Below are 24,210 nucleotides of genomic sequence, written 5' to 3'. Positions count from 1 at the left end.
AAGAAGACCTGGGCTGGAGCGGCCCCCCAGCTCGGTGGGGAGTCCGTCCGAGCCCGGCGGCGGAGTGCGGCGCCGTTGAGGGCGCTGCCCAGCACGCTCCCAGGCCGCCCGGGCCCTGGGCTCTTGGAAGGATCAGCGCCCGGGGCCGAAGAGCGGGGACAGGCGGGCGCTGCCGTAGCGCGAGCCCGACGTCGTGTCTGGAGCGGTAGTGACTGGGGCTTGGGCGCCGCCTGCCCGGGCGGAGATCCGGGTTTACCTAGCGCGGGGCCCAGGGCCCTGACGCGGGTGAGGCGGCCCGGAGAGCATGAGCGGGCAGCGCGTGGACGTCAAGGTGGTTATGCTGGGCAAGGAGTACGTGGGCAAGACGAGTCTGGTGGAGCGATACGTGCACGACCGCTTCCTGGTGGGGCCCTATCAGAACGTGAGTGCGCCTCGCGGGCCGGCGCGGGTGGGAGATAGCCCGCCCCCGCGATCCTGATCGCTTCCCCTGGTTGCAGACCATCGGAGCCGCCTTCGTGGCCAAGGTGATGTCTGTCGGAGACCGGACAGTGACTTTGGGTATTTGGGTAAGTCCCCTGGGCAGGTAGTCCTGGGAATATCCATTCTTAGGCTTAGTCCTGTCTATTCGTGTCTGATTTGTGGCCTTATAGAAGCAATTTCTCTTCTCTAGACCCCCGTTTAAAAATGGGGGTCTGGAGGACGTATTAGTTTGCAGTCTTGGGGAGAAGCTCAGTAACTCAGGCCAAGGCTGAGCTTCCCCCTGCCCTTCAGGACACAGCAGGCTCTGAGCGCTACGAGGCTATGAGTCGAATCTACTATCGAGGTGCCAAGGCTGCCATTGTCTGCTATGGTAAGGGAGGTTCTCATCTGCTCCTCAGACAAGGGGTGGGTGCCAGGCTGGCCTTAGCGACTAGCCCCCGACCTTTGGTTGTTTCCTGTCTGCCCTATACCAAGACCTCACAGACAGCAGCAGCTTTGAGCGGGCAAAGTTCTGGGTGAAGGAACTGCGAAACCTAGAGGAGGTAGGTGGCCAGACCTTACCAGAGAACCAGGGGCTGGGGCTCTGGTGGTCTGTGTGGATTACCCTGACCTCGTCTTCTGCTTCAGGGCTGTCAGATCTACCTGTGTGGCACCAAGAGTGACTTGCTGGAGGAGGACAGGCGGCGTCGACGTGTGGACTTCCATGATGTCCAGGACTATGCAGACAGTAGTTGCTTCTCAGTTGCTGGGGGTGGGGGAGGGAAGTGGCCGTTTGGGTGGGTTACAGAAAATAGGGACTGTTTGGCTACCATGGCCAGATCGCCTGGGAAAGCTTTCAGGCTTCCCTGAACCTGTGGGGTCCAGAAGACTTCCCCTTTGTCTACCCGATTCTCAGATACGAGGCTTTAGTCGCTTTTCTTTACAGATATCAAAGCTCAGCTCTTTGAAACATCCAGCAAGACAGGCCAGAGTGTGGGTGAGTGCTGTCCTGGGCCTCACAGCAGAACAGGCAGGGGCACCAGTGGAAGCAGAGCCTAGAGGGCTGTCACTGGGTGATCCCAGGGCTCCTGGCATTGCGCCTTCACTGATCGCCTTTTTTCCTGCCAGACGAGCTCTTCCAGAAAGTGGCAGAGGATTACGTCAGTGTGGCCGCCTTCCAGGTGATGACAGGTGTGTACTTCCCTAGCTTCTCTGGAGACTTCCTCTCGGCCCCTTTCACGTTTGTTACCTGATCCCCCAACAGAATGGTGCTGAGCTGCTACCTCTCTCTCTGACAGAGGACAAAGGCGTGGACCTGGGCCAGAAGGCAAACCCCTACTTCTACAGCTGTTGTCATCACTGAACCACCACTTACTTGGCCTGGGGGAATTAAAGGAACTCCCCAAGGGGCTGGACCTAGTTCTTGTCTGGGCTTGGGTGGTCAAACATGTAAGCTACCCCAGTCCCCATGGCAGCAGAGGTGGCACCTGTCTGTGCTGGCCCATGGAACGTGCAGCATTGGGCTGACTGATGGTCATCAGGAAGGTGAGGCTGATTTGGACTCCAGGCTTCTTCCCTGGACAGCACTGTGTCTGCAGATTACTTAAGTGGCTTCTGATTTGTAAATAAAATCAATGCACTGTGAATCACACTCAGCCCCTTTCTTAGGCCTCACTTCTAATATGTCTCCTCCCAGCCCTAATTTTCCTTTGGAACCCAAGTTAACTAAAGCCGAGGGTTGCAGCTGAGATAATGGAGAAACAAAAGAGCCTATTCTGTGCTTTAGGATGGTGAGAGGCTAGGATTGGGACAGAGCAGAACTCACAATTCCTTCTTGGTGCTAGGAAGAGCAAAGCAAGCACTTAAGTGCTGTCCAGAGATCAAAGGACCAAGCACTTCTTCCTCAGACTGGTTCTACCGCACCTGTCACATCATACCTCTGGCTCATCCTCAGCTTCCCATCAGCACCCTACAATGTGGTTTAATGGTAGAAATATCATAGTTACAATACACAAAATTCTTTTGGGTCCAAATTGGGATCTAATTCAGATACTTAGAAAAGGGACTTAAACTCAGCCTGAATTTGCCTGTAAAATGAGGTAACCACTGCCCAGTTGGGGACTGTGAAGATCATGAAGGAAACGTAACTTTGACTAAATGCTTATCTTCCCTGAAGGGCTTTTTGCTGAAGGGGCAGGAAGTTCAAGACTAGGTCGGAAGGGGAGGCAGACTCCAAGTTGCCTCAAATTTTATTTTTGGACCTTGGAGGACCAGGTGTTAACTGTCAACAGGGCTGACACTTACTATTCAACTAAAAGGAAGTATATAACAGCCCTTTCCTGTATGGAGGCTTGGCCCCTTTGTTTCTGCTTTCCTGCCTTAGACTGGGTCCTCTGTAGTACCCAGCACCTGCCTCTGAACTAAAAACTTGGCCAAGATGGTCAGACTCACACTCAGGAAGTCATTTGGTTCTACTTCCTTTTTAAAAACCAATTCCTCAAAATACCCTTACTTCATGGGTGATGACTTCCTTTATAGAGATGAAAACACCAGCCACTCCCAAAAGAAAGACATTCTGGCACCTAATGACTACTGAGGAAACCCATACCACTCCCATGAGGTGCTGGGAAAAGTGCTCAGCTCCACTGTGTCCCACCTGGGCGTTAGTGCAGGGGCTGGCTTCTGCTCTCACCCCAAACCCACCCTCCCTCCTGTTGAGCTACATCTTCCCATCGACAACAAAACACAACACAGGGCAAGGGCCATAAGAGTAAAGTTAAACTTTACTTTACAGTAATTTTTTTCTATATACAAAGAATTACAGTACATGTTTATGGGGACTCCTAGCACAGGGCTCCCCTCTTTTCCACTAAAAGTTTCACTTACAGCTGACAATCTATGGGGGTGAGGAGCAAAAAAAAAAAAAAAAAAAGTGATGGACCTCAGCTGTTCCCCCCACACCCCTTTTCTTAAAAATATAAAGATAGATCTCTAGTGTCAGCTTGTTTCTTAGCCAAGACTTTGAAATCTGCTCTTCCATGAGCTGCTGTGTGCTGCACTCACCCATCTTCTACACACTCTCACCTACATGCACACACAGGCAGCACCCACCTCAGACCTGGTGACCACCTATTTATTCTGTGCCCCTCCTTTGGGAGTCTAAAGCACCACAACCATTCATTTCTGTTCCTACTCCCTGGGCTCTCCTCCTGTCCACCAAGCTTTGCTCAACTTCCAGAGTGTTACACCTGAAGCCCCTCAATAGCCTGATGTTTGGGAAGTCATGGGAAAGCAGCTCTAGAGAAGGAACCGCTTAAGAATTTAACATGTGCTGTGTTTTGCTTATGTTGATAGGAAACATTTCTTTCCAGGCTGTAGATTTCTAATTAAACTTTCCACTTCCTTAAGAAAGAATACCTTTAATCTTCATAAGCAATAGAGGTTCCCTCGAGAGTGAAAGAGGTAGAGAGGGGCAGAAGGTAACTGAGGGAGATCCCATACCTGGAGCTCTCTACCAACCAGAGGCTATGGACAAGGTGACACCAGCCCTGAAAAACTCAATGGCCACCCTCACCTGGACATGGCATCTCTTCCATCTCTGGGTTGCAGTGGACCACTCCAGGATTGGGTACAGGCTTCACCGAGACTCTGCCCTCCTCTTAACAGCTTCAAAGAACTGTTCTACATAAAAATCTTTTCCTCCCAAACAGGAACTTGGGTTTCTCAAGTCACCAGTTCCTCAACCCTTGGCAGTGCTTATTTATACCAGGAAATTAGCACCATCATTACATTTGTGTGTGTGTACAAAGCAATTATCTATTCTTATTTCAATTTATACTACAGCAATCTGGCCCTAGGAAGTTCAGCTGAGAGCTAACTGGCCACAGCCAAGGAAAGTCTCATGCGGCTACCTAGTTGTAAATGATGTGGAATGTCCAAAACATGGAACAGCCTAAACATTATTTAGTAGCAAAGGGACTTGTGGCAGCTCCCTTCCTGCCGCGATCTCAGAGAGGTTACAACATTGGGCCACTCTGACAAACCCCAAGATGACAATATCCCCCATAAAAGCCTTAGGAGAAAAACCGTTTTGAAGGAGCTGAGGCCAACATCTGTCCATGTTTAGTGCTCTCCTAATTCCTCCACAGGGGAAGCTGCCTGGACCAGACTTCCTGCCAGTGTTCTCACAGGCGACCTGGGAGTCCAGCTCCAGTGAGTAGATGCTGCCAAACCTGTGAAGAATCACTGATGCACTTCATGCCCTGACTGTGGTGTGGGGTAGAGGATATGAAGAATACAATTATTTTCTTCAGTGCCAAAGATGTAGGTTTGGTAGTTGTTCAGAAGAGGATCAACATAGTGATTTAAATCACCTCAAACTCAGTAACTTTAGGGAGACACAGACATTAGAAAACTTGGATGATTTTGTAGCAATGAGAGCTATTTGCTATCACAATGGGTTGGCTTCAGTAGGAGAAGCAAAGAGGCTTTGAATTTAAACAGTATATATATATATTGTTTTTTTCCTGACTTAACAGGGCTAGGAGAGGTATTTGTTCTCTAGCTACCTATGGAAGCTATGGCTTCCCCCTGGAAAAGGCTTCCTGGGAAAGTGGCTTAGAGGCATATTCTCGAGATCCCGGTTTCCAAGCACTTAGCCAAATACCAAAAATACCATCCTGCATAAAGATCAGGAATGTCTAAGAGAAAAGATTACCTTTTAACTTCCAACTCGCAATCCTTGGAGAAAAGGTCTTAGCACAGGCTCCAGGAGCGTCCTCAAGGGTAGTCACTCCCAGCATCATGCAATATCAGTTCCCAACAGTCCTGATTGTGCTTCTAATTGTACAGTGACTGCTTTCATGATTAGATGTTAATAATCTAGAATGAGATGCTGAGATCAGGGGGCCTCACAGTTGAATTTCTAGGTTCCATTCAAGCTGGGAGTCTTTCCAAATGGCACCCAGGAAAGCCTGGCACTCCATCCATTTAGATAAAGAACTGCCTCCTACCCCGTAAACCAAGCATAACTCAATTGTTTTCCCAGGCAGGTCTGGAAGGAAGTATTCAGTGAGTGGTGGAAAATGGAAAGGACCAAAACAAACCCTTTATAAAGTGGTCAACCATGGCCCACCTTTCCCTCACTCCTTCCTGTCCCATGAGACATGTCTAGAGTGGCTGTCAAGAAAATTACCTACCAAAGCCTACTTCAGAGAAGCTATTTTAGGATCGAACTTCTCCATTTACAAATTTTTACAAAGCCTGCACAACCCCCCACCACAAAAAAAATTCACAGTTTATTCCATTAAACAAAGAACTACGGTAATTTAACACACAACATAGTGAAAGGAGATTCTGACAGTGCAGTGTGGATACTTTTTCTGATCGCAACTACAGATGACAGGAGAGAAAAGGGCACAGTACTGGCACCAAGCAAACCCTACTCGTACAACCTAAGAGATTAGGGGAAAAGACCTACTAGCTGCAGTTATATACTTATTATTCTCACACATGATAAATACTTAATATAATGAACTTTAACGTTCTGGGTGGATTTCTTTAAAAATATCTTTTCCATGGTTTAAAATTTTTTAAAAAGAAAATAAGATACTTTGTTTTCTCTTCCTTTTCAACCAAGAGCTTTTCTTCTCTGATGATGTGGGAAGAGAGTTAGAATGAAAATGGAGAACTAGGCAGGTGGAATTTACAGAGGAGATTCCGAGGTCTAAGTGAGATGCAAGGATAGGCCCCTAAACTCGGGGCAGCCCTGCCCAGCCTTGTGCCTCTGCCTGAGTTCAAGTGTCTCAATCCCAGAGACCCACTTTGGGAAATAAAAGCAAATTCTTTTTAATTTTTATATAAAGCGCAAATGCTTCTGTAACTATTATTCCCTCCTTTAGAGTGATTAGAGTAGCCTCACTAGGAACTCAGGAGGAAACTGGGACAAAATACAGACTCCTGTTGATATAAAAGCCATAAGTGAGACAGAATGGTTAGGAGACATTTGGGCCAGATGGCCTGGTTGGCTAAAGCTGCTGGCTAAGTTGGCAAAGCAGATAGGTAAACACATTTGGTCTAGGGACAAAAGAGACATGGATGAATGGGAAGAAACTGGCCAAACAGCACTTCCTGTTGGCAGTCAGTGAGCTGGGTGAATGGTAGGGCAGGGTAGCACCAACAGATTTCCCAGCCCTTGAGCCCCAGCTCAGGGCAGCAGTAACAGATAATCAGCAGTTATGAGGAGTCAACTCTTAGACTGGACCTTTCTCTAAATACCACATCTTGCCAGTCATAAAGGAAGGGTTATGGTTGCCTTTAAACTTGAGTCAGCAGGCAAGTCCTCTCAACACAGAGCACAATTCTCAGGGGAGGGTGGTGAAATCCACTAGTGAAGAAGAGGACTCCCTCCATTCAGGCAGGAGAGCAAAGGATCAGAAGAGAAGTCATTTTCTGTCAGGATCTGGCACCCTCCCTGAGCTGGTGGTGGATCTAGCTCAGAGCTTGCTAGAGATGCCTAGGTCCACTGCCCAAGACTCTGAAATCTGAAAGCACCTGAGTGTGTGGGGGACGGGCATAGGGTGGATTGATGTAAAAGGAGGAAAATGGGTAAAAAAGAAAGATAAGCTTGCCAATTGCCTTCTTACACTATGGGAAAGCTACATCATTGTAGAGCCCAGCCTCCCCACAATCAGCTATTCCACCAAGTATAGATCTTCAGACAGAAGCAGTGGTGGTGGCTGCCCAGCCAACAATCTCACTTGGCCTCTGCAGCTCACCCTGCCTGTAGACAGCTGCATGAGCACACATGCATGCACATGCACACATGCACACCGAGCCCGAGGAAACTTACTCAATACAATCATTTCTGGGACCATGCCCCAGGGCCCCTCAGAACTTCATGTTATTTCCTGGTCAAAGGTTCTTAAAAACAGCCTAGAAACCCAGGCAGGCATGTTAGGCTCATAAGAATCAGGTCTTATTTATCTCTGTATCTCCTATCAGTGACCAGCACCTGGCCTAGCACACATGAATGCTCAAGAAATTGCCACTGGTTTGAATGGGTATCAGTTCCTCCCAAGGGTTTATCAGGTGCCTTCAGTGGGGCTCTGTAGGCATGGAGAAATAGCATCAAAAGCCCCTCTACCTTCCAACCTGACCAGCGGAATTGAATCCCATGTTTGACTCCAAGTGGACTTTTTATTTCAAGGTGACCATTTAAGGGTTGAGGGAAAGAGACCCAAGTCTGTCTGTCTCCTTGGCTGAGACCCACTTGGATTTCCATACATGTTTCACATAACCACAAGCCCCCACTGGCTAATGTCACAAGAGTTCTGAGTGTTGGGATATAAAGAAAGAATAACAGTGAAAAGGTAGTGGGGTCTGTTTTATAAGGGAGGAGAATAATATTTCCCTCCTCCAAGAACCCTGGGGGTAGCTGGTCTGGTCATCTGACATTTACTGGTATTATTTCTGTTCTGACTCTGCATACTTGTGACTGGAAGGCGCCTGGTTAAGAGTTGGAAATGTGTTTTGCTCTGGTTTAGGGTCTTGCCCTCTTCCAAGAGACCAGCAAGTCTGTGCCAATGTCTGTGTGCTCCCAGACGACCAGCAAGACGATGCCAGTGTGTGTCCAGCCAACATGGGCCAGAGCCCTGGCCCTGGTGAGGTCTTTCCTAAGGCCCAGGAACTCTGCTCTGTGGTTGCCAACTTCTTCTCTTCAGTGGAGAGGGAGGATGGGGCCTTCCCAAGAGGCCTGAAGGACTGCCCACTCTTGGCACCAAGTCCAGGTACTTGATGGCCTCCAGCCATCTGTTTCACCTGCTTCACCAGGCCCAGTGCTTGGCTGGGAGGCCCTGGGATCTGCTCAGCTCCTGCAGGTGCTCTTCCTGCAGCCTGAGTTGCTGACTCATATAAAAAAGCCTTGGCAGGGGATGGAGAAAGAAGTCTGGCTTGGGTGAGTGATTTAACAGCTTGCCAGGGGTGCTCCAAGGGGGCCACGGCTTTTCCAGGAGGCTGAAGGACAGGCTCTGACACACTGCCTCTCTCCGCAGCTCGAGACATCTGCCCCAGACCTTTGCTGGCAAGCCATGAGCTGGACTCCAACACTGGCATCTTCTCATCAGCTTGTGGTGTGGCCTCATGAGGAGAAGCTGCCCGTTCTTTCTGGCGAGAAGTTAGGTCTATAAGATCCATCACCAAAGCAGCTCTGTTTTTTGACTGAGTATTCTGGTCCACGGGCCTCAGTGCTTTTTCTTTAGCTACCAGTGTCTGGACCACAGCTGATAGCACTTTGTCAGGAGGTGGGAATCTCTGGGTCAAAGAAGCATGGGATTTGTCTGGAGACCTGTCTGAAGTCTGGGGTTTGGGGCTGCTGGTGACGAGCAGTCTGTCTGATGGTGGAAGTCTCAGGACAGTAGGGACTGGGGTTTTCTCCAGTGACTGGGGCCTTGGGCTGGCAGCACCTATGGATTTATCCAGCCTTGGGTCAGCTGCCCCTAGAGGTCTTTCCAGTGGTTGGGACCTGACTGAGGGTGAAGAGCTTGGGCCGGTCACTGGAGAGGGTTTGTCAGATAGTTGGGTTCTTGGTCCTCCCACTGTAGATGGCCTGTCCAATGACTTCTGGCTGGATACCAAGGACTGGGGTTTGGCCCCTGACCCAGCAAGGGTCCTGACCCTTTCTACAGGCTGGGGCCTGGAGTCAGTTCTGTCAGGAGGTCTTTCAGGCGGCGGTGGCCTCTGACAAGTCCCTGCCAGAGTTTTTTTGGACAGTGACAATGTCTGGTTGGCTTCAGCAGGTGGCTTGTCCAACATCTTGGGCCCCTGAGCAGCTACTCCTGATGATTGTTGCTCTGCCAGGTGAGTGCTTGGGCCTGGAGTCAGTGGTACCGGGGGAGGCACATACTCACGGATCTCCCCAGGTTCCAAAGGGTTGGGCCCACAGGGGTCGTGCTCAGTACAAGACAGACGTCCATCCAGTTTGGAGATGAAGAGCATCCCTTCCCGATGCTGCTTGCAAAAGGAGCTAGGACACATCTCGCAGAAGGAGGCTGCTTCCTTCCCACAGATGTCACACTGATGCCAAGGACACTCCCATTTCCCTGAAACATAGATGTGAAACAAGAGCTTAGGAAAACAAGAGATGGGCGATGGCTCTGGAACCAGGTCAAAGGAGTGATTTCAAACTGCCCTGTTCTGCAGATAGCTCATGCTTCTCCAGCGCCAGGATCTCAGCTTCCTCTTCTGCACAACCGCATATAAAAATAACTGCCAGTATCAAGTAGCAACTAAGCATCAACTAAATATACAGGCAGGAGTAATTCCTTATTTCTATTATTTCTATTTCTAGCAAGGAATAAGAACCCAAAGCTCTCTTTACATCAAGCATGTCATACTAGTGGCCCAAGGGTCACATGCGACCCACAACAAATATTTTTGCGGCCCAGCCAATGTAACAGTATGTTAAGAAATGTTTTAATAAAAATTTCATAACTTAAATTTTTACAATATCCTTTTATACATAACTAGAGGCCCGGTGCACGAAATTTGTGCACTGGGCGGGGGGGGGGGGGGGGAGATTCCTCGGCCTGGCCTGCGCCCTTTCACAGTACGGGAGCCCTTGAGGGATGTCCGACTGACAGCTTAGGCCCACTCCCTGCCTAAGCCCACAGTTGAACATCCTTAGTGCTGCCACAGAGCAGGAGAGGTTCCCGCCACTGCCAATGCACTCACCAGCCATGAGCCCAGCTTCCGGCTGAGCAGCGCTCTCCCTATGGGAGCGCACTGATCACCGGGGATAGCTGCTGCATTGAGCATCTGCCCCCTGGTGGTAAGTGTGCATCATAGTGACTGGTCATTCAGTCGATTTGCATATTAGCCTTTTATTATATAGGATTATTAATAACGAACTACAACGTTTGTTAACGACTGATTACTATAATTGTGTTCCCTTACGTACCTTATGCTCAGGCGCAACATTTCACTCCACTAATACTAGCAGTGAATATTTTAGCAGCTGATTGCCACATCATTAGTCTTGTATTGACTTGTTGGGTGTGCGCAACAGGGAAATATTTTGCTTTCGGAGAACAAGAAAATAGGTTTATTTGTGTTACACTTATTAATTTGTGCAGTTATTCAGTGTCTGGTAAGTTAAAGTTCAAGAAAAAACCATTAATTTTTATTAAAATGTTCTATTATTTTATGTTAATGATTACTCATTTATTTCAGCCCTTTGTATTCAGCATGTTTCTATTGAAATAAACCTACGTTTCTATGAAAACTGAAGCTTTTGTTTTTTTGCGGCCCACATAAACTTAAACCTTGTTTATTTGGTCTGTGTTAGCCTTTGAGTTTGACATGCTTATCTTGGATAAAATATGAGGATATTACTTTCATATTTTGCAAACTCCTTTTGTCCTATACAGCCTTTAAATATTCTACTCTAGCACAACCAGCCTGGCTCAGTGATTGAGTGTCGACCTATGAACTAGGAGGTCAAGGTTTGATTCCCAGTCAGGGTACATTCTGGCTCAATCCCCAGTGAGGGGTGTGCAGGAGGCAGCAGATCAATGATTCTCATCATTGATGTTTCTATCTCTTTCTCTCCCCCTTCCTCTCTGAAGTCAATATATATATATATATGTATTTTTAAATATATATTTTATTGATTTTTTACAGAGAGGAAGGGAGAGAGATAGAGAGTTAGAAACATCGATGAGAGAGAAACTGATCAGCTGCCTCCTGCACATCTCCCACCGGGGATGTGCCCACAACCCAGGTACATGCCCTTGACCGGAATCGAACCTGGGACCCCTCAGTCCACAGGCTGACGCTCTATCCACTGAGCCAAACCGGTTTTGGCAAAAAAATATATTTTAAAATAAAAAATATTCAACTCTAAGGGGGACATTTCAGCTATTTAAACTCCTGCTTATTTGGTTATTAGTAGGAAGTGGGAGCAGATATACAAATGTGGGGAAAAAAAGAAAAAAAAGAAAGCAGACTTACCTTTGCTCAATTTTAAGTCTTGAAAGTAGCACAAACTTTATCTGTGTTGTCTACACAGAATCAATGGAAAAGACCCAAAGCTAACCTCAGGTGTATTTGTCTCCATGATAGCTGAGAGTCTCTGTCATGGACAGTGTTTCTTCCCCAGCTCCTTCCCAATAAACTATGCTGGCTAGACTTTGCTCCTGGCTCATAGGCCAGATCAGTTCTATCACAGCCTGTGCCAGCTCTGGCCATGAGTAATTGATTCTGAAACAATTTCCCATTTCCACTTCCTGGAAGTGTTAGGTCAATGTTATGGCCTGCCCCCAGACTATCTCATTTTCTATTATTTCAGTATCCTAGCAACCACATATTGAAGGACAAACTCCTCTCACTCCCACCCCATAGTTGTTCTTTCTGCAATTCCAGGAAACAGGCCACTAGTGATGTATAATCTTCTCACCTAGAATGGCTTTCCACTGGTTTCTTATCTTTGTAATTTAAAATAGATGGCAGGTCCAAATCCCTAAAATCCGCTAATTCCAAATCACCACCCAAAGGTTAGTGGGCTTCTCCAACCACAAATTTCCGGGTACCACATCTGCATAAGCAGTTTTCTCATCTAACTTACACATCTGCATCTCCTTCAGAGGGAAGTGTGGTAATGAGGTCTAAAAGGGTGTCAGTCCACACCTCACTGATTAGAATGATCTGAAGCTCCACTCTGTCTCAACTGCTCTTTCTTTAGACGGAATATGTTTTAGTAAACTTGAGGTCAGATGTGGAGAGCGGCTGCAGCGTTTGGACAGGTTCAAGCCTCGGACTGACGAGAGGGCACAGTCCTCTTGTGGCAAAGCCACATATAAGTCCCAGCTTGGAGGGCAAAGCCCTCCCAGCACAATTATAACCAAAGGCTATGGTTGTATATAAGCTTAACCTTATAGTCCAAAACTGTAGTCCTACTGACATCCCTACTGTAGCTGAGGGATGTGGGCTGGGGGAGGTGCAGCAAGTGCTGCCAAAACAAAGCTTGATAGAGTTCAAAGAATTGCAACAACAGGAAAGAAGTAGATTTGGAACTCACAAGAACATTGTAAACATCTTGACTACTCCCTTGTTTTGCTTTCTGTGATCTGACTATAAAATAAAGATTTGGCTTACAGGTTGTGTCACTGTCCTCATCCAGGCGCAGTGATCCACCTGGCCCCAACTATATTCTCTTGTCTGTTTTCTTTAATCCTTCACCGCCCTCCTCAGGTTCACCACTGGCTGTGCTGGATGCGGTTCAGTTAGAAAACCTGGCTTTCAATCCAGCTCCTACATCTATATGTTCTAATGAGATAAATCATCTCACCAAACTTGATTCTGAGTTTCCTTATCTATATCATGGGAAGGTGAAAAGGTCTCATCTTTATGGGTTGTTAGGATAAAATAACATAACAGAAATATAAATAAAATAAAACACTTGATACATAGCAAGTGAATTTCTGTTCCCTTCTCTACAACATAGGGTTCTAAGCCTTTGTTATTTACTCCAAGAGTAAGAACATGGACCCAAATCCCCTCAATACTATGCATGGGATGCATGGGAAGACCGAAGGGCTTTGAGAATTCTGGCTGAGAACAAGGAACATTCTAAACAGATTTTGGCACCAACCTGCCGGTCGCTTGGTTAGATTGAGACAGTCTGCATGGTAAACTTTTGGGCAGCCTGGCTTCTTACAGGAGACGAGCTGGCCAGCATCCCCACAGCTGAAACACTCATCCTCTCGCTCCTTTGTGATTTCACCCTGGCTCCTTCGCTTCCCCTGTTGCTTCTTCTTGAATTTCTTTGACTTTTCTTCCGTGGCAATGGGTTGATTCTAGAGGTCAGATATTGAGCAGTCAGCATTCTGTCAACACATTAGTTGTATGATCTTGACCAGGTTAACTATTCTCTCTGAGCCTCAGTCTCTCCTCTGGGAAGAGACAGTCCTTATAGACTGTTGTATATGTAAGAGAAAATGCAGAAAAGGCACCTAACACATCACAGTGTTATAGTAAGGTACCTAGTAAGTGGTTGTATTAATTAACTTTTGTACCAACTACCCCTGCTACCTGAATGAAATTAAAGAGATACGTTCTTTTTGTTGACACACAGGCTGGTGTTAAAGGTCACCTTTTTCTAAGTTTTATTTTTAGATTAATTTCATAACTAAGGAAGACTTCTTTGTGTGTTTGTGTGTGCATACACATTTCTTAGTTTATTCAACAAACCTTCCCTGAGTACTTAGTATGAGCCATGTGCTTGGAAGACACAAAAAATCTAGTTCATGGTCTTTGGCCTCAACAAGCTATGCATTTTTTATTTAAGTCAAATTATGTCCGCCACTCAAGACAGATCTTAGCACAGCAGGTCTCTGTGCTCCCATTTTTGGTCATCACACCTGGTGGTTTTCATAAGCTTCTGCTCTTGAATTTCTCTATTATTGATTCATGTGTGAAATGCTACCTTGACCTTAAGGATGCAGAAACTATCATTCCCAGTGCATGTAACATCATTAAATTTGGGTTAATTCAGTTATATTTTAATTTTAATTCACTGGGATGTGAAGGAACAAGACCATTTAACCAAACCAACTAAACAAAATCCAACATAATATAAAAATAATTCTCCTTAATAAAATAATTACTGGATACTCTTTATCTTCATGTGTAACTGCTCAAACAGATTATTCTCTTTAGTTATGGGTTTCTATACTAATTTGAATTTTTTTAGTTCTTAATATTGACTTCATAATCCAAAATCCATCATGGAAATACCCAACTAGAGTTACTGTATAATCTACTATGTATCAAAATTAAACATAAATTTTCAGTGTGCTGTTACTTATGAGAGAGATATCTAGAAGTATCCAGATGTTCAACTATTATGGTCCACCCATTATATAAAAAATTTAACAGTCACAAAAAATGTTGATTGAAAAGACTATGTAACAGCAAGGAGAGTTTTTTAATAATATTTAAGAAAAGTAGGTTGTGGACTTATAGATAATTCTTAACAGTTATAGAATTATAATTCAGTTAAAGAGCACATATAAAATACTAGGAACTCACAACAATGTTTATACTTTGTTACAATGATAAGATTAAGGATCTATGTTTACTGACAGTATATAATATAAGTAGCTTATTAGGAAATATGAGTAAGATCAGCTGAGACCAATAAAAATGTGGCAAATAACCCACTTAAAGATTCCCATTTATAGGCTTCTTAGTTAAAAAGGCATCCCTAGTTATAAGTCAGACTGTTTAAAACACTCCTACAATACTCAAAGATGCTCTCCTGTGTCACCAAACTGATCATCAGAATGCTTACTTAGCAAATTGCCATTGACCATGACAACTATTCTCTGTTATTATTTCAATGAGACATCTTAAAATAAAGACTCAGCCCTGCTGTGGGTAGGGCGGGAGGACCACAACACTATTCCCGATGCAAATGTTTAGAAGGTACCTTTGGCCTTACACCCAAAAAGCCGCTGCAGTTTGGGGCTCCACATTTGCAAACAGTCTTTCCATTCCCAAGACATTCTAGGTTGTAGTTGAAGGTAAGTTCAGTGCCTGCATAAGAGACCATGAAAAGATTAATATCTATGGTATGAATTATGTTATTTCTGTATTAATTACAAAAAGTATATTGACTTCTAAGAGAAATTATTAATTTTTAAAAGAATAAAAAATTAGCCCAGCTGCTGAGGCTCAGTGGTTGAGTGTCAACTTATGAACCAAGACGTCATGGTTTGATTCCTAGTCAGGCACATGCCTGGGTTGTGGGCTCGATCCCCAGTGGGGGTGGGTGTGTGCAGCTGATCAACGATGCTCTCTCATCATTGATGTTTCTATCTCTCTATCCCTCTCCTATCCTCTCTGAAATCAATAAAAATACATTAAAAATTAACTACAAATCCCACTATATTAATAAAATATTAATAAATTCTAATCCTGTAACATTATTAATCATCTAATACAACTTAATAAGAGAAAAACTTAAATGGCTTAACAAGTAATATTTAAACTAACTTATACTATAGAAGTTGGTTTTTTAAATTTGTTTTCTAACCATTCAGTTCCAAAATACTAGTATATTAATTTATTACCAAAAACAAACAGACAACAACTTACATTGATGTGCCAGGCATTGAGAATGCAGGTATGAAGAAAACCTGTTTGTGCCAAGGTAAGCACCTGGCAGCACTCAAGGGAAAGACATCTCAGTATAGAACAATATGAGAGAACTCTAGACCACAGACCTAAAGTCCTGGCTTTACAACCCACTTACACCATGATCTGAGTGATTTGGGCCCTGAGTATATCCATTAAATGGAGAAATAGCAACCTCACACAGGCTTGTTGAGAGAATATCACATAATACACATAGCAATAATTTGTAAACCTTTAAAAAGAGATGTACAAATAGATTTTAAGGTAGGAAAAGGCTCCTTTCTGTTGTGCATGTCATCAAAACCAAGAAAGCAAATAAAACACACCCAAACTCCAAACACATTAGCAAAGGCCTAACAAATACAAGAATTTTATATATGTACTAGAGGCCCAGTGCACAAAAATTTGTGCACTCGGGGGGGAGGAGGGGGGCCCTCAGCCCGGCCTGTGCCCTCTCCCAGTCTGGGACCGCTCGTGAGATAACGCCCTGCTGGCTTAGGCCTGCTCCCGGGTGGCAGAGGGCAGGCCCAATCCTTAGGTGCAGCCCCTGGTCGGGCTCAGAGCAGGGCCGATTGGGGAGTTGGGGCGCCGCCCCGTCATGCACAGAGCAGGGCGGATCGGGAGGTTGCAATGCCACCCTCAGTCATGCTCAGGGTAGGGCCGATTGGGGGGTTGGGGCACTGCCCCCTGTCACACTCAAGGCAGGGTCGATGGGGAGGTTGCGGCACCGTACCCTGTCATGCACAGAGCAGGGTCGATCAGGGGGTTGGGGAGCTCCCCCTGTCATGCACAGAGCAGGGCAGATCAGGGGGTTGAGGAGCTCCCCTGTCACTCACAGAGTAGGGCCGATAGGGGAGTTGGGGCACCGCCCCCTGTCACACACAGAGCAGGGGGGATCAGGGGGTTGGGGCGCCGCACCCTGTCACACTCAGGGCAGGGCCGATGGGGAGATTATGGCTCTACACTGTCACACACAGAGCAGGGCCCGTGGGGGGGGGGGGGGGGGGGGTTGGGGCGCCGCACCCTCTCACACACAGAGCCACAGGGCGATCAGGGGGTTGGGGAGCTCCCCCCATCAGGCACAGAGCAGGGCCAATCAGGGGGTTGGGGTGCCTTCCCCTATCACGAACAGAGCAGGGCGGATAGGGAGGTTGTGGCCCCACCCCGTCACACAGAGCCACAGGGCGATCAGGGGGTTTGGGCGCTGCCCCCTGTCACGCTGATCCCAGTGCTGGGAGGCCTCGCAGCTCTGCTGATCCCGGTGCTGGGAGGCATATTACCCTTTTACTATATAGCATAGAGGCCTGGTGCACGTGTGGGGGCCGGCTGGTTTGCCCTGGAGGGTGTCCTGGATCATGGTGGGGGTCCCCACTGGGGTGCCTGGCCAGCCTGGATGAGGGGATGATGGCTGTTTGTAGCTGGTCACACACCCTTCCGGGTGGGGGTCCCCACTGGGGTGCCTGGCCAGTCTGGGTGAGGGGCTGAGGGCTGTTTTCAGGCTGGCAGGTGACTGAAGCTCCCAACTGCTCCTTTTTTTCTTTTTTCTTTTTTATTCTGGGTCAGCTTTAGCTCTGAGGCTTGGCTCCAGCTCTGAGGCCTCTGCTGCTGAAAGCAGGTATCTGGTTTGTTTGGGCTCTATAATCGAAACACTGTTTCAACTCCAGCTCTGAGATCCCGGCTGGCTGAAAGCAGGTTTCTGGGGTTTTGTTTAGCTTCTATATTTGTAACAATGTTTCAAACTGCAAGCTCAGAGGCCGGCAAGGCAGGCGGGGAACGTTGGAGTCCTCCGTCACTGAAGCAAGCAAGCCTCATGTTCGCTTCAAGCTGCCTGGCTGCCAGCCGCCATCTTGGCTGGAAGTTAATTTGCATATCACCCTGATTAGCCAATGGGAAGGGTAGCGGAGGTACGGCTAATTACCATGTTTCTCTTTTATTAGATAGGATACCAAGAGGTTGTCTCTGGGCAGGGGTAATGGCTTAGATGACCATCATTCAGTCAAAATTCTCAAATCTTAAATTTCACATTGCAGACTGACTCATCTACCAGTCAGTCTAATCAATACAGTTTTTCATTTAATATTAGAAATAGATTATTTATTTGCAGCTAGCTTTTTAAGCAGCTAGCTTATATTTAGGGGTACAAAATGGTCTGAATACTAAAACCACTCATAGCCTGGTGAAAGCCTCACAATGCAAGGAACCTGCAGGAACTGAGACTGACCAAGGTATCAACAGAGTCATGTTTCCCCTCTCACACCCACTGTGAATTTACTGGACTAAATAATGGGTAATTCTATCACACTATTCTTATTAAATGATTTAAAAGTATATAACTCAATTTTCATAAATTTTATGTGCTTATAATGCAACTCAACGCTTATACATAAGTATAAGATAAGCAAAATCCTTGAAATAATCTGCTCATTCAGCATCCACTGTGTGAACATAAGCACGTAAGTGGATAAATCAGAATGTATCAGTGCACATAAAGGAAAGTTTATAACATTCTAGAAGAGTCCAACATACAATAGTCCTTGAGAGGTCTGAACTCATTGGGGATGGCAAAGGGAGTATATCACACACATGGGAGGCAGAAAATAAAAGGTATGTGAAGAGCTCAAGAAGTTGGATGAGTAAGGAGAAGAGTAGGCTGAAAAATTCTAATTCCATTTGCCAAGGCTGCAGTTCCTACAGGCACTCTGCATGGCACTGAGCACATTCTGTCTCATTTTCCCATCACACCCATACAGACTGGAAGTTAAGTGAGGACAAGAAAATCTATGAATTGCCAAACACGCTACCTGGGCTGATACAGGAGAAGAGAGAAGAGGAAATTTGTAGCTAGATATGGCAGAGGAAACCATCCCCATGGAGACTAAAGTTCTGAGTACAAAGGTGGTAGAGAAAGCAGTCAGGTCAGATATAAGAACTAAAGTCATATAACTGAGTAACCTCTGAGTAATTAATACAGAGGAACCACACCCACCCTCCCCCATCCTGGGGTGGTTAGAGAGAAAAATGAAGAAAAGAATGAGAGAGGAGTGAAACCCAAAAATCCAAGTAACATAGGTATGATACCACATACTTTATAGCACCTTTGCAAAGATTATATTAGGTAACATGCTTGGAACAGTATCTGGCATCTGAAAAATGGTAGCTGTTATCGTATTCACTTTATAATTCCAGTTACAAAGTAGCAATTTATCCAATTTATTCTGAAGCCATCTATTCAAAAAACTTGATACAAGTCATCATTTTAAAAAGCAGCATCACAGAGCAGAGCACAGTGCACAGTGACAATTGAGTTTGTTACCTTCCTCAGTTAATACTTTAAGTGTGCAACACAGGAGAAAAGAACTAATGGCTGAGTTTTTGAAATATGAAACTTGTCAGAACCTTTAAAATTCTGAAAAGCCAAAACAACTCCTAGGCAGTGTATTTAAATTATAGAGAAAAGCATATTTGGTTTTTGGGTTTTTTTGCGGGGGCACGGTACGGGGATGGGGACGACTGTGAAAGGGGTGGTAAGAAAGGAGCCATGGATTGCTGGTGCTTTCTAAGGCAGACCAATCTATAATAATTAATAATAAAAGTGTAATATGCTAATTAGGCTGGACGACCTTCTGGACAAAGTTGGGGCTGCAAGGGAAGCCCAGGTCCCGGGTGCCTGCTGGTGGATGGAGGAAAGCCTGGGTCCCAGGTGCCAGAGGGAAGCTGGTGCCAGCAGCCGGGGGAAGGAAGGCCTACTCTTGCATGAATTTCATGCATTGAGCCTCTAGTTTTCATATAAAAGGTTTGGAAATTTATGCTTTTAAAATCATTCATACACAAAGCTTGAAGACACTATGTAAAATGAAATGAGTCAGTTACAAAAAAAGAACAAATCCTATATAATTCCCCTTATATGAGGTTATTATATAGCAGTCAAATCCAGAGACAGAAAGTGGAAATGGTGGTTGCTAGGGGAGGGGAGAATGGAGAGTTAATGTTTAATGGGTACAGAATTTCACTTGGAGAAAATGACGAGTTATGAAGATGGATGGTGGTGATGATTGTACAACAGTGTCAATGGATTTAATGCCACTTAAAAATGGTAAATTCTATGTTATGTATATTTTATCATACCCCCACCAACAAAAAAAATCCATGCCAAGTACCACCTGGAAAATCTTTTACATATATCCTCAGGAGTTTGCAAACCTCATTTTAGATCATAGGACATATGGGATTTTAAGATAATAAAACCTGAAATTCCGTTCTAAGCTCCATAATTCTTAGGTGATTCTTACCTGCTTTAATGTCACTCAGGGCAAAAAGGCCAACACGGGTGTCTCCATTCACAGACCACTTCTGTGTTTCACAGTTGGGCTGGCAGCAGTGATTCATGAACCGAGCATAGTTTCCTTTGGGACCAGCATCAATGATCCGATCCTAGAATTCCAACGGATACTGCTCATTACTTTCTGAGAATTTTAACATACTAGAGGTTCCTATGCATAGTTTGAATCTCCCAGAAGGGTGATTCTTTTTTAAAATACATATATTTTTATTGATTTCAGAGAGGAAGGGAGAGGGAGGAGAGATAGAAACATCAATGATGAGAGAGACTCACTGATCAACTGCCTCCAGCATGCCCCCTACTGGGGATGGAGCCTGCAACCCAGGCATGTGCCCTGACCGGGAATCAAACCCTGACCTCCTGGTTCACAGGTTGATGCTCACCCAGAGCCATTCCAGCCTTCAGAAGAGTGATTCTTAAAGTGTACTTGTTGGATCAGCATAACTATCTGGGAATTTGTAGAAACTATGAGGTGAGGCCCAGCAATCTGTGCTATAATAAGCCTGTTAGGTGATTCTGATAATATGCTGAAGTTGAGGACCTAAAAGAAGAAGATTGCCCCATCCACTAAATTAGGTAGTCCATCAGAAATCACCTAACGAGACTCTAATACTGATATTGAGACCCATTTCAAACTGCCGGGAGCTTGCTGTTTCAAGGGACCTGGCATATATGGCATACTATTCTTAATATGTTTGCTCACCTTCTTGGCACTATGTGTTTTAACCAAGGTCTCTGAGAAAGGTTGTTTCCCCAGGTAGGGATTTTCCCCTGAAGTTAGGGAGGGAATAAAACCTCTTAACTAAGTGCCAGGTGGGTAATTAATCACTTTAACTATGAACAATCATGCTTAAGCTACATAATCTTTACTCCCTGGAATGGAGATAAGAAACGCCCTAACCTTTGTAATAGAGATTGATAGGATTGAATCAACTGGTATAAATACAGATGTAATAAGACAGCAAGAGACAGAACTTAGAATACGGAACCAAGAGAGACAGAACCTAGGCACAGAACCTACACAGAACGTTCTCTAGAGACAGAAGAACTTCGCTGGAGAGAACATGGCAAAAGATCCTGGACAGAAACTGGCCTCAGAACCTAGAGACAGAACCTAGGGAGAGAACATGGCAAAAGATCCTGGACTGAACCTGACTACAGAAATTGGCAAGAGAACCTGACTAGAACTTGGTGACTGAACCAGGCTGGAGAACCTGGACAGAACCTGGCTGGAGAACCTAGCGAGGGAACATGGCTATAGAACCTGGCTAGAGGAACCTGGCTATGATGATCACCCAAAGGCTGCCTCCATGTCATTCCTTCTTCGCCGACTCCATCCACACCTTTGGGGACCCCTGGACCTGCTGGGGTTGGACCCCGGCATCAAACAAAGATGAGAACACCTGGAGGTGAGGATCTCACAAACCATAAGGATACAACTTGATAAAAATGAAATGTTCACGAAGTTTCACACCAGGAAAGAATCCTATGTGGAAGACAGGGGTTGGGGGGGAGGGGGGCTAGTAGAACCTAATATTCAGGTACAAAGAGGAAGCTCAGATACACATAAAATAAATACATTATAATGCTAGCATTAGGAATAGTTCCAAATATAATTCTAGGCACCGATGAAATGAAACTCATCAGAAAATTCCTATAATTGAAAAGCTGACTTTTGTTCATAAGCTGAATTCCATTGTCAATTTATATGGCCTCAATGCTCTAATTAAATAGCAACAAATCAGTTTCTCAATCTGTAAAATAAAAGAATTATTATTTAACCTTTCTGGCTTCAAGTTTTAATTCTACAGGAAAAATACTAACAGATATAGTCCCCAACTTATACTGCATAGCTAAAATAATGGGTAAAAGCAGTGTTGCGTTTGGCCATGGATGTATAGCCAAAAAGGAGTAAGCTTACCTACTTTAGAACCCTCATCAACCCTGGCCATGGGGAAAGACACTATTTTAGGTAGTGTATGCCTACAAACACTATGGCTAAGACAACACTAATTTCACAAACCATTACTTACTTTGTCAAGGGTGAGCATATAGAAATTAGTGATATCATGTTCTTGGGCATAACGGATTCGAGCTCTGCATTCTTCTTCATCTATTAGCTCACCCACATACTCATTCACAAATTCACCCTAGAACAAGAAAGAGCTCTTGACTTAATGGCAAAAAACATAACTGTATTTACAAATACACTTTACTTTTATTTTATTTTTTTTATTGATCCTCACCTGAGGATATTTTCCATTGATTTTTTTTTTTGAAAGAGAGTGGAAGGGAGGAAGGGGGAGACGGAGAGGGAGGGAGGGAGGGAGGGAGGGAGGGAGGGAGAGAGAGAGAGAGAGAGAGAGAGAGAGAGAGAGAGAGAAGAGAGAGAGAGAGACACCCTTTGGTGTGTGCACCGAAGCTCTAACTACTGAACGCACGGGCCAGGGTCAAGTACACCTTATTTTAAAAAAAATAATGAAAATAATATTCATTATTCTCCACAAATTCTCCAAAGCAATTCATGTGTATGTAACTAGTCACTTAACAAGGGTTTATTCAAGAAACTAATAAATATGATGCTTCAACTATCTGATATTAAAAGAAATAGATAGTCGATCCCCCTTTACCTGCCCAAATACTTCAGTTAAGTCAGTTTCCCTAATATAGGCAGGTTCCTTTTTCTTAGAACATGCCCTGCTGCCCTTCCCCATTTCACACCACTGTTCCCCTGACTTAATTACTACAGTCACACTGGCTCTCACTCATGCTGTCTTCTCTATACGCAATGCCTTAACACTCAGCTGACCTAAACCAATAAGTACTTACTTTCCAAGTCTCAACTTAAAATATTTTCAAAGACAAGCAAGTTTCAGGACTTTTGCCACATGCCTCCAGAAACCTTTCTGCTTCCACCCTGGGTGATGATTTCTGCAATGTCTCTCCCCCTCTGGAATGTAGACTTTATGAAAGCCTGGAACATGTCTCCTTTGTTGATCACTGCATCCTCAGCACAATGTCTTAGCAAATGACTAAACAGGTCAACCGAGATTAATTTCCTTTCTTAGAGACAAATTCAGTCAAATTCTTTAGAAAGTGTAATCAGAATAAGATTTATTTTATTAAAATGTCAAATAACATTTATTCTACACAAAAACTATACAATTTATTGTCTATTTATTAGAAACTTGCTGGTCCTTCCAAGTTTGAAGATATTTTCATTAGAAAAGGTGCAATCATCTTTTCCTTTGTGTTCTATGAACCCAAACCTATTTTCCCTCAGTAAAAATACACTTAATTTTATTAGTAAGTGATCTACACCTCTAAATGATGTGCTCACTATCCTCCTTAACTTACAGGTGATAAGATTTTTCCGAAAGAAAAAAAGGAAATAAGGCCATAATATTTCTGAATTTCCCTTGTTTTTTCAACCTCACACACAATGAACATGATCAATACTAAGGACGTTACAGATAAAGAACACCTATTCTTAGGCCTCTAAACTCTAGAACAGGGGTGGGCAAACTTTTTGACTCGAGGGCCACATGGGTTCTTAAACTGGACCGGAGGGCCGGAACAAAAGCATGGATGGAGTGTTTGTGTGAACTAATATAAATTCAAAGTAAACATCATTACATAAAAGGGTACGGTCTTTTTTTTTAGTTTTATTCATTTCAAACGGCCGGATCCGGCCCGCGGGCCGTAGTTTGCCCACGGCTGCTCTAGAAGGATATGTTTTGCACGAATAATAACAAGGTTTATCCCTACACTATGTTATTTTCCTCTATGATCAATTTTCTCATAGTCATCAAGAAGAATTAATCATATTAAGCAATTAATGAGAAAAAAATGGGAAATTAAGAAGTTTTCTTCACCTTTTTAATATCGGTTTTTGTTCGAAGACCCCAGCCCCTCTGTAATGTGCGAAAAATCTCCACCTCTGGGTACTGGCGCTTAGTAAAGCACTGGTTTTGGCAGCGTCCGCCGGCAGGACATACTGTGGGGTGGCACTCATAAAGCAGCATGCGGTTGATGCACTCAGAGTCTATCCCACAGGGGTTATCATCAGTAGCTTTACAGTTGCAACGGGGAATTTCAGACAAGTCTGCAGTGAAGATCTGTACCCGGCCAATAGGACGGTTCACCTGGCAAAGAAACACATACTATACATAGTACATCAGACAAGTCAACACAAGACAATTCGGGACCTATAAAAGGGA

The 24,210-nt window shown here is 44.9% G+C and overlaps 2 protein-coding genes across 13 annotated transcripts in view; one reads left to right on the top strand and one right to left on the bottom strand.

The window, feature by feature from the left end:
• The first annotated feature begins 159 nt into the window (after nt 1-159).
• On the top strand, nt 160-8,060 carry RAB24 (RAB24, member RAS oncogene family). 3 transcript variants are annotated; one of them, XR_004968454.1, is made up of 10 exons: nt 160-421; nt 498-566; nt 772-850; nt 955-1,022; nt 1,108-1,207; nt 1,406-1,456; nt 1,588-1,650; nt 1,758-2,004; nt 4,608-4,671; nt 8,004-8,060. XR_004968454.1 is itself a non-coding variant. In XM_036315199.1 (8 exons), exons 1-8 carry the CDS (start codon nt 305-307, stop codon nt 4,673-4,675), a joined length of 615 nt encoding a protein of 204 aa, XP_036171092.1. In that variant the 5' UTR covers nt 160-304; the 3' UTR covers nt 4,676-4,693. The 3 variants fall into 3 exon arrangements, 2 of the variants coding, with proteins under 2 accessions (XP_036171092.1, XP_036171093.1); XM_036315199.1 differs by lacking the exons at nt 1,758-2,004; nt 8,004-8,060 and having other exon boundaries at nt 4,608-4,693; XM_036315200.1 differs by lacking the exons at nt 4,608-4,671; nt 8,004-8,060 and having other exon boundaries at nt 1,758-2,110.
• Nucleotides 3,225-24,210, bottom strand: part of NSD1 (nuclear receptor binding SET domain protein 1) — a 148,595-nt gene continuing 127,609 nt past the window's right edge. For all 10 annotated transcript variants that reach the window (XM_036315183.1, XM_036315188.1, XM_036315185.1 and 7 more), the window contains 6 exons: nt 23,866-24,135; nt 22,024-22,140; nt 19,941-20,082; nt 14,945-15,051; nt 13,106-13,310; nt 3,225-9,557 (listed from right to left, as the gene is read on the bottom strand). In XM_036315183.1, the coding sequence (XP_036171076.1) occupies nt 7,924-9,557; nt 13,106-13,310; nt 14,945-15,051; nt 19,941-20,082; nt 22,024-22,140; nt 23,866-24,135 (2,475 nt within the window). In that variant the 3' untranslated portion in view covers nt 3,225-7,923. The remainder of the gene's footprint in view (nt 9,558-13,105; nt 13,311-14,944; nt 15,052-19,940; nt 20,083-22,023; nt 22,141-23,865; nt 24,136-24,210) is intronic.

This window comes from Myotis myotis, unplaced genomic scaffold (genome assembly GCF_014108235.1).
Source record: "Myotis myotis isolate mMyoMyo1 unplaced genomic scaffold, mMyoMyo1.p scaffold_m19_p_6, whole genome shotgun sequence".
NCBI classification, from domain to species: Eukaryota; Metazoa; Chordata; class Mammalia; order Chiroptera; family Vespertilionidae; genus Myotis; species Myotis myotis.
Note: the sequence above shows the minus strand (reverse complement) of the source record. Positions and strands in the feature narration are given on the sequence as shown.

Bases quoted from the DNA above. Each gene is read 5' to 3' on its own strand.
- RAB24 (XM_036315199.1), top strand. From the start codon at position 305: ATGAGCGGGCAGCGCGTGGACGTCAAGGTGGTTATGCTGGGCAAGGAG. The intron at 1,023-1,107 runs GTAGGTGGCCAG...CTTCTGCTTCAG, and splicing joins AACTGCGAAACCTAGAGGAG to GGCTGTCAGATCTACCTGTG. The intron at 1,651-4,607 runs GTGTGTACTTCC...ATTCCTCCACAG, and splicing joins CGCCTTCCAGGTGATGACAG to GGGAAGCTGCCTGGACCAGA.